At 42.5% G+C, this 14,397-nt stretch overlaps 1 protein-coding gene across 1 annotated transcript; it reads right to left on the reverse strand.

Moving 5' to 3' along the window:
- Positions 1-2,361: 2,361 nt before the first annotated feature.
- LOC111223099 (DNA-binding protein SATB1-like) lies at positions 2,362-13,887 on the reverse strand. The gene is made up of 10 exons (XM_022747127.1): positions 13,671-13,887; positions 13,189-13,365; positions 12,970-13,096; positions 11,487-11,610; positions 10,080-10,191; positions 9,101-9,636; positions 7,577-7,774; positions 6,679-6,834; positions 4,509-4,712; positions 2,362-3,249 (listed from the first exon to the last, which is right to left on the reverse strand). The coding sequence occupies exons 1-10, from the start codon at positions 13,885-13,887 to the stop codon at positions 2,362-2,364; spliced, it is 2,739 nt and encodes a 912-aa protein (XP_022602848.1).
- Positions 13,888-14,397: the final 510 nt, after the last annotated feature.

Below are 14,397 nucleotides of genomic sequence, written 5' to 3' on the forward strand. Positions count from 1 at the left end.
TGGTGGTGAGGGTTAACACAAAGCAGTCATAATGATCATCACTGCCATTACCATTGCCATCATCATCACAGGCATGGCATTTCAAGAGCGCCATTATCATCATTATTATAGCTAATATTACTGATGATGAGGCATTCATGGCCTCTCATTGGCCCTAACTGAGGTATCGTCATGGAAACAGATGACAGAAAAGAGCACAGCTTTATTGAATTACACTATAAAGCTATTCTGACCAAATGGGGCTTGAATGTTGTGAGCAGCAATGTGAAAGGTCCTGAGGAGAGACAGATGAGAGTTGAGGGCAGAGAGGGAGGGACAGGAACACAGATAGAAAAAGCAGTTGAGACTGATAAAATAAAGGAAGAAAGAAAAGAGACAGAAGATAGAAAACACAGCGGCAGCACTGAGGGGCATGTGATTGTAGAGAGACACAGATCCACTGGTACAGAGAGCCCTGGTGATCAGCACAGAGGAATATTGTCTAATGCCTGGAAACAATGACAGCAATTCACTAACATAGACATGGTCATATAAGAGGAAATCACCAGGATGAAGTCTAAAACACTAATACAGACAGTGAACATCAGGACCATTGATTAGATCTTTAATGGGTCTTTTACAGCAGGCCTCTGCTTGTCTTAAAATAGCAGCATCATCTTTTCTTTCTTTCTTTTTACTTCTATGCTTGAGTCTTTATAGCGTGATAGATCTCATAGACTGTCCCCAAGTCCAGTTCTGTTCTAACACATCCCAACTAAATGTTTTGAATAAAGTGTAGATGTGAGCTACTGATTTTATGTTACTTAGGAAGAAAACAACCATCTTTTTATCTGTCGGAAAGCAGAAATAGCATGAAGCCCTCCCAGCTATCTCAGCCTCTGTGCTGTGCTCCCACAGATTCTATCACATGAGGTTTTAAACCTGAGTTTCCTGGTGAGAAACATCATGCATCACAGTTTGCACTGATGAGGAAAGTTTCCACTTTCAATTTGAATGTTGATATCATATGATACTGTGAAATGACTGTCAAACAAAAACATTAATTGAAGTTAAAAGTTATCTGTCCAGGCTTACTCTCAAAGCACATAAATCTTTATTAATCTCACTCAGATTGTTGGTGGAAAAAATTATTTTCTACTGGAAGATCAGATAGAAATAACACAAACATACAATTATGACAGAGTTAAAGTCTTAATTTTTGCCAATAAAAGTGCTGACATCTTGTTTAAATCTTTTTATGGCCCCAGTCTTATAATTCTAGTCCACAATCTTTGTGCACTCAATTCCATATACAGCACAGTGTGTCAACCATAGAATAAGAACAATTAAGTATAAAAGCAAACTTAATCTTTTGTCTTTCTATTGTCTGCCTTTGCATGATGATAAATCAGTAAAATACAAAAAGCACAAGATGTGTAACTGTAACACTTATAGCTATATTTTGAGAGATTTACAAATTCATGCATCAATAGAAATTCTGTATGTAAACTATGAAGCAAATTTGTTCTTTGATGACCAGAACAAAACTTAATACTGTGAATAAATTTGAAAATAGGAACAGGAATTTGCAAGGACATTTTAGATGTTGCTATGCTAACCCGTTGTTTTATTCACTGAATTGTTAAACACTGGAGTAAAATTGCACAAGATGCCCTGTATTATGTTATGATTTTTTCTTCCTAATAAACATTTAATCTAAATCAGAAACCAGAAACCTGATTTTTAATGAGAATTACAAACACGGACAAGAACAAGGAATAATAACAGTGTGGAAAAAAAGGTTTAAAAGACTGACAAATTCTGCTTTAAAACAAAAAACAAACAAAAAAAAACAATCTTTAAAAAATAAGTAGAAAACAAACAGGAAATGGAGATATTGATCATAGAAAAGCAAACTGGCAGTGCCACTTTCTACAAGGCATTTCTGGCATAAACGCACTATAAATTTACATCAGTCAACCAACTACAATTATTCTTTTTAAACAGTGATATGTAAACTGAGGCTCATTGTATTGGTTCCTATTAATCCAGACATATGTATCTACACAAAGAACCTGTGTACTAACATTATCTGTACATATATTGTCACAGTGCATTAGGGATCCTCAAATCACATGTAGGTCTCTGGTTATGAAAGCTGTGGTATAAACGGATTCAATTAGTCAACTTTAAGCCTTTCCTCGGCCTATCATATAGGACAAATGCCTATATAATACTCCAAGACCAAAACAGTCTGAGTCAGTACTTGTACAGTATGTAACAGTGGCTGAGCTGCAAGTGGACCAATAATGTGGTGTAAGCACCTCATGGCTCACAGGGGAGATATGGCTGATCTAAGCTTTGTCGCTGGATGTGTTTGGGTTAGATGTAGCTCTCCCTCTCCTCTTTCATAGGGGGCATGGTTTGAGTGCCAGCATCCAATTCTTTCAAAACAATGATCTCGTTGGCTTCATCTCTTTCTGTTTGCTTCTCCTCCTCCTTTTGTTCTCTTGTTTCAGTCTTTCCATCAGTTTCCACCTCCTGTTCCTCTGTGGACACGTCTGCATGGACGAGGCCATGTTTTGGGCTCTGACTCTGGTGTTGATACCGGTCGAGTTCTTGACTCTGTCCTTGGTCCTGGCTGCTGAAGAAGCTGCAGATGATGTGTTTGGGGAGGCCCAGCTGAGCCGACAGGGTGTGGACCGCCTCCTCGTCTGGGTTGAGGCCTACATCCTGGATGAAGCTCTGCAGGATTCCCAGGGCTTCGTGGGACACTCTCAACCCCTCACCTTGTGCCTCATCTCCACCTTCAACCTCATGACTATCTGCCTCTGAACAAATCCCAGCCCTATCTCGGCTCTCATTCTTCACACTGGGCCACTTCACAGACAGCTCCTCCTTAACCTTGCCCTCTTTGCTGTCTCCACTGATCTCATTTATGCCTTCCTCACACACATTTCCATCCCTCGCCTGCTCATTGCTTTCTGTACCCTTATCCCTCACCCTTCCAGTGCAACCCCAGTCCCCTCCCGCACTGCCCCTCTCTCCTTGTCCTCCCTCAACCCAGTCTTTACTGTCCCCTCTCTCACCATTGCTACTGCCCCTGCTCTGCAAACGTACTCTCAAGTGCCCCCAGTTCACCCCAACCTCTGACTCGGCTGGCGATGCAGCACACGGTTGCCGTGGAGACAGGTGAGGTCCTGCCTCAGGCTGCAAGGGTTGGTGGGGTTGAAGATGGTGTTGCTGCGGCAGAGGGGAGTTGCGTTGGTACTGAGGAGACAAAAGAGAAATTAGAAGAGTAAAAAACCACACTCGGTCTTTTGGAATTTAGATTTTCAACACCAACTCATTTACATTGTGTTACTATGGATATTACTGTTTCACTTTAATGGTAGGTGATGTGGAGCTTTAAAAAATGAAGTTATTGCTTAAAGAAATGCACTGCTTTCATTTTAGATGTTAAAGAGCACTGGCAGCAAACTTCCAGCCCTAAATTACACATGTATCACTGGTATTCAACTAGCCTTCATATATTGAATGTAACTAAACATACTTGGCTTTTTGGTATTGGCTGGTTATGTTTAACCCCAAATGTGTGGTCATGTTTCTCATGAGAGCTCTAAATGATCTCAACATATAAATTCTGTCCTTCATTTGACCTCAGTTTAAATTACTTTTTTTGCAGAGTGATTAAATCATGTCACCCTTTTATTGATAGGGTAACATGGTAGTTTTCGAAAATCAACACCTGCTGTGTCAGTGGGGTTTTTAACCGCATCCACCAGAATCCACAGTGTGTAGATATTGGCTGGGTAGCAAGATGAGGACATGGCACAGGACATGCTGGTCTGATTTGGAGAGAAATCAAAGGTAGTGTAGATTTTATGTGATCTGAATCTGCCACCACAAATGAGTTGGACTGCAGTGCAACCATCCAGGACTAACGTCCACAGAACTGATCGGGTCTGAACCAGTGCTGGTATTCCATACAACATATTGTACTTTCTCAAACAGAGAGATACACAACCATTTTCTTCATATGTTAGCTGTGAGTCGGTGCTATAATCAAGCCATCAATCCATTCAATAGCTATGGAAGTGGAAGAAAAATAACTAATCAGCCTCACGGATCATTGCCTCATGTGGTAATCATCTTTTTTTTCTGACATCTTTGGCATTTAGCTGTCATTACTGTGCTTCTTTTTCATTGCACACTCAACACTCAAAATCACATTTCAAGGGCTTAACAAAGAAGAAAGTCAGGTCACTTTAAGGCTTAGTGATAAGGACAGCCATTCCTTCAAAAAAATGTTGTGTAGAGTTTTTTATCTGCTAGCATTTACTGCGCATTTTTTTCCAAATTTTTTCCACTTCATTACAAACAGTTATATAAATATAAAGCTGGTAATGTAAAATAAAATAAAAAACCCTGTGCAACTGTGACTTTTTTCCTCAAGCAACATCTACCACAGACTGACAGTTCAGAACAGCAGTCTGTGTGTAATGATTATCTTATTTCTGTAGTCTCACCAGTGTATTGTCGTTGCTGAGCAGTGTGAGCCTGTCAGCGCAATGCTGCTGAGCCGCTGTGCTGCTGCTCTCCTGTTCATAGATGGCATCTCGCTCACTCTGGGACAGGCTGAGGAAGCGGCGGATCATGCACAAGTTCTCCCACAGGGTCCGGTTCTCTGGACTGGGATCCTCCTTCCAGCGCAGCAGCTCACACAGCCAGCCCTAGAGGAGACACACACACACACACACACACACACACACACACACACACGTGAGCTGACCGGCTGTGCAATGATGAGCACACTGCTTCACCAAGAGGTCAAGATTGTTTGCCGGCACACGTTTATATTTCTGAGTCCTGAAAAAAGAATCTATTTGGTGATCATCTATAATATAACAACAAAGCTGTTCAGCTGCCTAATGTCCTGCCATAATATAATAAACATTGCCATTCTAATCAAGTCAATAATTCTGTTAATTACTTCAGTAATTAGTGAATGTTTCTACATCAGCAAGCTCATCTTATATAACTTGGATATCAATATCTCACTATCTTGATCTTGCTATCCGTCGCTTGATCCTGCAACTGATAATAAAGCTAAGCAAAGCTAACCTCACTATGCAGCACACCTTCAAACTGCACGCACACAGTAAGTTTGTGTGGCACTAAGTGAGTAGACAAAAAGAAAAATGTATCCTCAAATCATTTGATCTCAAATCTCTTGATGTCAGGTGGCGAAGGGCTAAAATAGTGTTGAGACCTCAAAATTGCCATGGCAACATCATGGAAATGTATATGATGAGTTTTGAATAACATCACCCCTGTACACCCACTCTCTTATTAACTTTGTGAGTAATTAGAATATCATTTAAGCAGATGGAAGTGATGATAACTGCAAAGTTGACAATAAATGAGTTTGTTCAGCTTTCTCTTGGTCTATAAACCTATAAACCGCAACAATTTACTTTTCACAGTTATCACATTTATTCAGAATAGGTTGATATGGTAAAATATCCTGTCTGTTTCTTGTTTGCTATGTTCAAATTTGCTCTAATGGCAAAGCTGGAAGATCAGGGTGAAATTTTCTTTTACTGCATCACGAGGGAAGAAACTTTCGAGTGGCAGATTGAGGAACGTGAAGCCAAGCTAGTCTCAGATTCAACTAGAAGAACTAGAGCATGATTACGTTTGCAAGCAGGCTGATACACACACACATGCACACACACACACACACACACGCACGCACACACACACACCTGGCTGTAGCCCAACTCTAGCACACAATGCCATCCAGATGCACAGTGCAGATAGAACACAGAGATCCAGCATGGCTCTGCCTGCCAAACAACCGGGTAATACAGAGAGAGAGAGGGATAGAGAGAGAGAGACAGAGAGAGAGAGAGAGAGAGAGAGGGAGAGGGGTAAAGAGGACATAGAGAAAGTAAGGTAAAATGGAGGCCAGCGAAAGAGATAGAAAAAGAACCTGAGAGGTTTTGGACCACCTGTCCGTACTGGCATGACCGCAGAATGACCTCTAAACATCTTGATGAGTAGAGAGACAGGGAGGTTACAGGGAAAAAGAAAGAAAGAAATAAAATAAAAAGGAAGAAAGAAAGAAAGAAAGAAAGAAAGAAAGAAAGAAAGAAAGAAAGAAAGAAAACTGAAAATTGGAGACATGCACGACAGGAAGAGAAAATGAGACAGCTAAAATCCCCCCATTCCATGAAGGGAAATTATCCTCAAAACAAAAGGCAATAACAAGCTTATGGGGCCGCTATAAAAATGAGAACAATAAACACTCAAATCATGCTTGTGTGTATGTGCATTAGTGCATTTGTGGGGCTGTGTGAGTTTGTGTGATTCTGTGTGTTCGTACAGTATGTCTGTGCGCACAAATAAGTGGTGTGTATGTGTGCATGTGTGTATGGCGACTATTAAAGCGATAATTTAGGACACAATAGCAGTCTGATGCACTGATGATAGTCCTCTGCAGAGTACAGCTGCTGGTTGATTATCTGGGCTTTCCTCCACACACACTAGTCATCCCTGCTTTAACTGAGTAGATGGATTCATCATGGACGCTTAAATTTGAGCAATCAAGCAATAGAAACGATTGGGTGCAATATGTGTGTGTTTAAAATTGGACATCTTCATCAGATTCACACCAGCAAGCAAGCAAGCGAGTACCTGACTCTTGGAGGCGGCCACCTTTGCAAACAAGGCCTGAGACACCTTGGCTCTCTTCATCTCATGCTGGATCTCCTCATAGATAGAAGAGCTGACATTGAGAACACAACTGTCTGTCCTCAAACCTCTGTCTGCTGTGACTGGGGATAGTCTCGCCTTAAAAGAGACAGATGGGAAGACAGGAAGACAAAGAGATTGGGTTAAGATGCAAGCTACAGTAAACATAGAGCAATGAGCGTTTGCAGCATTCCTTGAGTGAGAAGAATCTGAAACAGAGCACAGGCAAGCCTGGCTTGGCCCGGCACTCCGTCAAACATAGGGAGGGATCATGTCCTTTATGCAGCCCTAAAGGTGCCTGTATTTAGCCAAACCAAACTGGAAGCAGAGTGAATAAAAATCATGCTAACATTTTCTAATTAGCACTAAACACCAAGTACAGCTGAGGCTGATGGGAATGTCATTAGTTTTGCAGTTATTTGGTCAAAACGTATTACACTTCTTGTAAATCCAGGGAGGCTCAGGGGATCTCTAACATGAGTAAGCTTCACAACTTCACAGCCCCCAAAAATGAAGATTTATGTTTTGTTGTTCATTATTTCTGTCACTTTTTACACGTCTCTATTAAAATAACCAAGTCATTTCTGTGTTCTCTCACCATTCATACAATATATGTGAAAGATTGTTCTTTATAGCAGAACATATTTAAAATCTGCTATGTTTAACTTTTGCTGAGACCTAGTTTTACAGCAGTCATTTGAATTCTCCTTGAGTAAAACTTCAGCTCGGCAACAGTACTCCCACTTCAATATTTCACCAAGGACAAACACATTTCAGAGCAAGTGTCTGACACTGATTTTTGATTTTATGACTCTGTCTCTCGGTCTTTCTACTGGCTGACCTGCGTGGATCTCGGTGGCGTGTTGCTGCAGCTTGGTGTGAATCCAGTCAGGCTTCTCTCTTTCTCCTCCTGGTAGATGCGCTCCCTCTCCGCCTCGGGGAACTGCAGGAAGCTGTACATGGCCCGTAGGTTGACCAGCAGAGACTGGGAGGCGTGTTTGGGGTCCTCCTCCTTCCGCAGGATCTCTGACAGCAGGCCCTAGTAAAGGCATGCACAAACACAAACAAATGAACACTCACTGATTAGTACAAGCAAGCACACGCATGTGTATGGATACATAATGATACATGCGTGTAGTGTCAAATTTATTCAGACATATTGCCGTATATTGGCTTCAAGCGTATCATGATATCAACACATTGCAAACATAAAGTTTCTTATTCACTTGAAGGAATTTTGCAAAAGCTCCTTATATCCAACTCTGGATCACTTTCAAACAGTCCCCTGCAGTTTAGTGTTTCACAGCTATAGATGATATAGAGCCAGTTCCCAGTCAGTGCTAAGCATGTGACTTGCCTGTAGAGCTAGCATTATTCTGTGTGTATCTGTCTATGCAGGAAAGCCTTCAAACGTCACATGCAGATTGTAGGGCTTCCTTCCTGAGAAGAAATCATGCTGGCAGTGAAATGACATGAGAGGAAGCAGCCTTCTTATTCAAATCCTGGATCATCTTTAAATCTACCCAGCAAACTCCGCCTTTCAAATGGATGGAGGCTTTACGTGAAGCGCCAAGTGACAAATGCGTCCCTCACTTCTAGATGGCATCTTGGCATCATGCCCAACTTTACGGCTGGCACCGGAGCACCTTGGATTTGGCAACGGGGAAACATGGGGGTGGATAATAACTAGCTCGGCTTATTGTGATGAAAATGATAATGACAGTAATAATAATAATAACAATGGGTCTAGCCTGTCCTTTGAGCTCTATTTCTGTGGGTGTGGTGGTGAATATATGGTGATGAAACATAGATAACATAGCATTTTAGTGTTAAAGGCGATGGTGGAGAGAGATGTGGGTAAGAAATGAGGAGACCAGTAGGCAGAGGAAGGGAAAGATAAAAAAAAAAGATGAATTAACAATAAGAGGTAGACTTTAAACGAAAAGAAGGGCTACCAGAGTGAAAGGTGGAAAGATGGAGAGACAGTGAGATAGAGGAAGAGGTAGAGAGGGAGACAGAATTTCTCCAAGGGGTTGTGATTAGTTGGCCCAGCAGCTGCTTCACTGCTGGCACCAGCTTTTGTACTGCAGAGAGCTGGCATGAACACACACACACACATACACACACACACACACACACACACACATGCACGGGAGGGTGTAGGTGGGGGGCACTGCGGCAAAGGCCATGCCAATGTACTAACCACCAAACACACACATTCACAGAAGACACTTACCTATCAGCGCAACACCAGAAAACACTTCAAACAGATAATCACCAGACAACAGTCGTGACCTCTGATGAATTTCAACACCTTTCATTCAGATCATAGTCACTGGTTGCCCCCCCCCCCTTCCCTCCATACCTGGGTCCTGTTAAAGGCCACCCGGGCAAAGATGGCTTGAGAGATGCCTGCTCTCTTCAGTTCCTCCCTCACACACTGGTAAATGTCATTTGGCACGTCACACGGCCCCACAGACGACCCAGCTGATGTCTGGCTTGGCGGCCCGGCTGCAGGGCCTCCCCCTGGGCCACACTGTGCCTGCTGTGGGGCTTGGGAATCAGAGGCTTTGGAGAAGACCTTGGCAGGAGCCCTTGCTACAGGGGGGTGGTTGAGATACTGCTGTGGGGACGGTGAGAGACCCTGGCCAGCAAGCATGCGGCTAACAGCATACTGCTGGTTGAGAAACTGGGCCATGACCAGCTGCTGGTTAACCATTTGGGAACTGAGAGGCTGAGTTACCAGCCCGGGAGGCCGCAGGCCAAGGGGTGAGCGACCACATATGTTGGCTACTCCTCCGCGAGGGAAAAGAAGGGTCGAGCTCTGCTCAACGGGGCTTCCTGTGATTGGCTGCTGGGTGAGGGTAATATGTGCTGACTGCTCGGAAATGCAGTCAATCTCTGGCGAGGGCAAAGAAAAGCAAAGACAGATGTAGAATTATTAACACATTAAACACCAACAGTGTGCCATCCATACTACTTACTAATTCTGAGCAGGTTTTAAGTGTGTCATGTGTTCACACGGGAAAAATGGCAAAATTAAATATGTTCAAACCAGACAGGATGCATACAAAATACATTTAACTAATTAATTAAAACATTTTGTAAAATAAAACATTGCATCTTAAGAGAGGGATTTTGCTTTTTCTTTCATTTTTTTAAATTCCAAACTGTAGTCTTGTCAATGGATAATAGTAAAGTGTTGATTTTTCAGCCTATTAAAACAGCATAGTATTAGTATGTAGTGTATACTGTGTAGAATTAGTATGGAGTATGGGCTTGGGACATACTACACAACTTATCAAGCACACTTAATGTTTGCAGGCTTTATTGAAATCCCTCACCCTTGAAGCATTTGGTCTTCTTGAAGTGCTTGTACCATCGACCAAACTCGTGACACTTGGCAGCTGAGACATTTGCATAGTAAGTGCTATTTACAATAGATGATATCATACTCTGAAACAGAGGGGAATAGACAATAGAAATTCATTACATTTTCCGAGCTCCTGCTATGGGCGGCCTGGGTGTCTCAGCTGTTCACACATCTGATATTAATGAACTCAGATCTGTGTTATTAAAAAGACCCCCAGGTAAATAGGATAATAAAGACAGATGAGTGTGTCAGTGTGTGAGCTGTTTGTGTGTGTGTGTATGCGCGTAAATGTACAGCCTGTGTATGCTTGCATGCATGCATGTGTGCGTAATCAAACGAAACACTAGAGGTCATCAGAGACTATGCCTCTGTCTCTTATTCACACACACATACACACACAGAAACACACACAGTTTTTCCCCGAAGACCGTCCTGTGCAATCTTTACATCTGATTACACCTTTCATCTTCTCATATTTATTTTAATCTGCTTCTCGCAAACAAGAGAGGGGGTAAAGGGAGTGATAGGAGAGGGGGAGAGAGAGAGAGATGGGGGAGGAAAGATGGGGGAGGGAGGATTGGCTGATATCAGATCTTAACACTGCAAAGAAGGAAAGAATCTGAAGAAGAGAGAGATAGTGAGCAATTTCTCTTTATCAAACTGTAGATGTCCTCAGCACCCTCAGGCAAAATAACAGATAGACTAAGTTGATAGCCATGAATATTCATAAAAAGGCCCTTCCCCAAATACTTCAAGATTAATGTAAAATTATTTCTGCAGTTGTGTCTGTATTTGCTTAAATTAAACACACAAGAATTGAAGGAGATCGTAAAGCCAGATCGGAATGCTGTTGCTGAATCAGTAAAGGCTGCCTAAAAAAATAGCTAAATACCAAAGAGTAAGTGTGATGGATAGATAGACTGAGTGAGAGTAAGACACCGGGTGAGGCTGACGGACAGATAGGGTGACAGGCAGACAGGTTGGCAGTCGGCAAAATCAAGATAGGCAGCAGCCAAGGCCGCGTGGCTTTTTAAGAGATAGCCATCTCTCGTTATCTGTTTCTCTCTCCTGCGCTCTGCCCCCACACCTTATCTACCTCTGCATCTGGACTTCCTGTCTAACGATTGGACCACACGCTTACTCTGTGTCATGCATCAAAGTAGGCACAAACACACACACACACACACACACACACACACACACACACACACACACTTGTGCAGGACATGGAAGGGCAAAGACATTACATGCACACTTTGAATTTCAGTCCTATTTCCCGTCTACCCTCTTGTTGTATGCGTGTGTGTGTGTGTGTGTGTGTGTGTGTGTGTGTGTGTGTGTGTGTGTGTGTGTGTTTATGTATGTGTGTGTCTTATACCTGGGACAGAGGGCACTCCTTGGCCAGGGAGCTCTGGTTCATGTCCTTGAGGAGCTCCTTCAGAGCATTTCTCACTGTGGAGTGACTCCACTGCTCGGCAGGCAAGTCTTCCAATTTGGGGCAGCTAGAAAAAGAACAAAGTACAAAGACTTGAATAGCAGCATTTCAGTATATTACAGTTTAAAGGGGTATTCCAGCAATTTGGTACTGCACTTCTATAAAGTACTGGGAAACTCGGTGGTAGGCTCGGTCTTAGCCACGGTTCAAGTCCCACCCGCGGCTCTTTGCTGCATGTCATCCCCTCTCTCTCTCTGTCTCTATCTGACTTTTCTGTCTCTCTCACATTGTAACTATCACAATAAAGGCAAAAATGTCCAAAAAATTACTTTAAAAACTTGGGACACTCACAATCTTTAAGTTTACTTCTAGTGCTCGCTGTGGTTCAAGCTCCAAAATTCTGGATCCAATAATGTAGAAATGTAATATAGAAAGCTCTCTTCAGAGCCATAGTAGACATTATACAACAGGTTGGAATATCCCTTTAAAAAGAGGATGACTCTCAAAAAATTCTTCTAGCATGTCCCCAGTACATGCTGGGTAAATAAGCTCAAACTCATTTTCTTTCACACCCATAGTGTGGACTTCCTGTCTAAATACGAGATCACACAGTTGTCATGCATTTAAGGAACAGACACACTGGGTGGAAGACTTTAAAGAAACTCATGTGAATGCAGGGAAAACACACATGATCCCAGGTTCTTCTTTTCCTTGAGACAACAGGCCTTTTTCACAGAAGGCATTTTAAACTGCACAGGAAGTGCATGAGTAAATAATAAAATGGCTGATTTCCACTCAGCTGCTTCAGTTTCAGGGTCCTGGTTTTGTGCATAACAGCTCGAGGTCACACATGTCATGATACACATGCCAAGTCTATACGTCCTCTGGGAAAAAGGTGTAAGAATGAGTGTCCTATACTGTCCCAACTCCTGTGGGGGATATGGGGGCAAGTCCCTATATGCGACACAGCTATAGAGCCACTGTCAAAAAAAGTCAGAAGAGATGCTGATCATTTAAAAAAATATAACAAGTACAAAGAAACTTTTAATGTCTTCCACTATTAAAATGCTCATCAATATTCATTCCAACAAGCAAATAAAAGTAGGTACTCATTAAATTTAATTTAATGAAGTGAAGAAAATGATGATGATGATGCCGATGATGATGATGAAGAATTTTATCACTCTCTGCTGGAGAATGTCTATGAAATCCGATTTTGTATGGGTCTGATTTGGTCTGTGCCCTTTGGTTATTTTATTTTATTTTTATTCAAATTAGGGATGGCGGGTGGCAAGAGTCTTCTCCAGAAGCTTTGGGTGAATAGCTGGGAAATACTAAACAAGTCTCAAGTCAAACCCAGGCTCACACTCAGAGCCTGACTTTTCACTGTATACATGTATAGATGTAACAGATGTCTGCTCTCTACCTGTGCAGCTGTATTTTAAGGGTGATTACATGGTGAACATCCTGCAGCATATCAGCCACTGTGGCGTCAGGAGCATCTGTGACACAGGACAGAGGTACCGGGTTCCACCTGCCAACCTGGATCAGACCTGCACAAACACACACAGGTGAAAATTATGAGAATACGTAAAGATGGACTTACTAGTGTCCCTGCCTCTCTGTGCATGTGTGTGCTGTGTACCTTTGGCCTGTGCAGCAGAGCTGTGGGAGTAGCCCAGTGTCAGCAGGGCCATTTCTATCAGCTGGTTAAACAGCAGATCTCTCTTGACCAACACAAACTCAGCATGCTCCTCTCTCCTCTCTCCCTCCAGTAGGTTTTCCCTGTGCTCCACTACGCAGAACACTGGCAGCAGGCTCCCTGAGGTATTATAGACACAAATTATTTCATGCAGCATGACATTTGAGAATGTAGTCATAGTTAGCACGGAAAAAGTAAAGTAATGATTAATCTCATTATTGAGTCATATAATTGAATCTCCAAACATGTCATTTACAGTGAACCCAAGACAGTTATTTCATACGTCAGATGACACATAGGAGTCATAACCACTGTATTAAAGACCCAATCTGTGTAGCAGTGTAACAAAATAAATCTTTTAGACGCACACAAACCCATGGGGTCCTCCTTTGCATCCGGCCGCTTCCCCACATCAGCCCACGTACCTCTGCTGTGCCAGCTTTTGCCCTGTGGTCTCACTGCAGTGGGCTTCTGGGCCAGGCAGGGGTTTTTGGCCACAGGACTCCCCTGCCTGCTCCTCTCCTGGGCAGAGGGTCCCGCTCCGTTTTGTTCCAGTCGTGCCAGCTTGGCAGGAGGGGGCCTGGGGTCTACAATGGGATCACTGCCCTCAGGTTTCATGGCTCCATTACACAAGGCGTCCATCTGTGGTCTCACACTAGTACAAAGACATAGACAGTTAAAAATCAAAGACTGTGCAAGGTACTCCAATAAAAATCTCTTATATGATCTTGATAGTTTCTGTGGGGTGGGAAGCAGTGAGTTAATGGTGACCCCTTTGTTTTAAGCTAATTGATTATTACATATATTTCAAAGTAACTTTATGTTTTCATCTGGACAGAATAGGTTACATGCATCCATAATTTCCAAACAGTAAAGAAATAATAGCAAACAAAGTACACCAAGAAGTATATCAGGATACCTGGTGAGTGTCAAGAGTGCTAAAGAGACCTGTTTCAGTCATTTACAGGTCTGTGTCTAACAAGAAAATTAGAAAGCACAGTTTTAACACGCACGTACACACACACACACACTCCGATCTGAAGGATATCCGGATCAGTATTAGGGGGTGACCTTCACACAGATGCAGCGATTAGAATAACCCTCTAAATCCAGTAAAAGTCCCGTGAATGCTACAGCGCAGTTTTTCATAAT

Source organism: Seriola dumerili, unplaced genomic scaffold, assembly GCF_002260705.1.
Source record: "Seriola dumerili isolate Sdu_G_001 unplaced genomic scaffold, Sdu_1.0 BDQW01000110.1, whole genome shotgun sequence".
NCBI classification, from domain to species: Eukaryota; Metazoa; Chordata; class Actinopteri; order Carangiformes; family Carangidae; genus Seriola; species Seriola dumerili.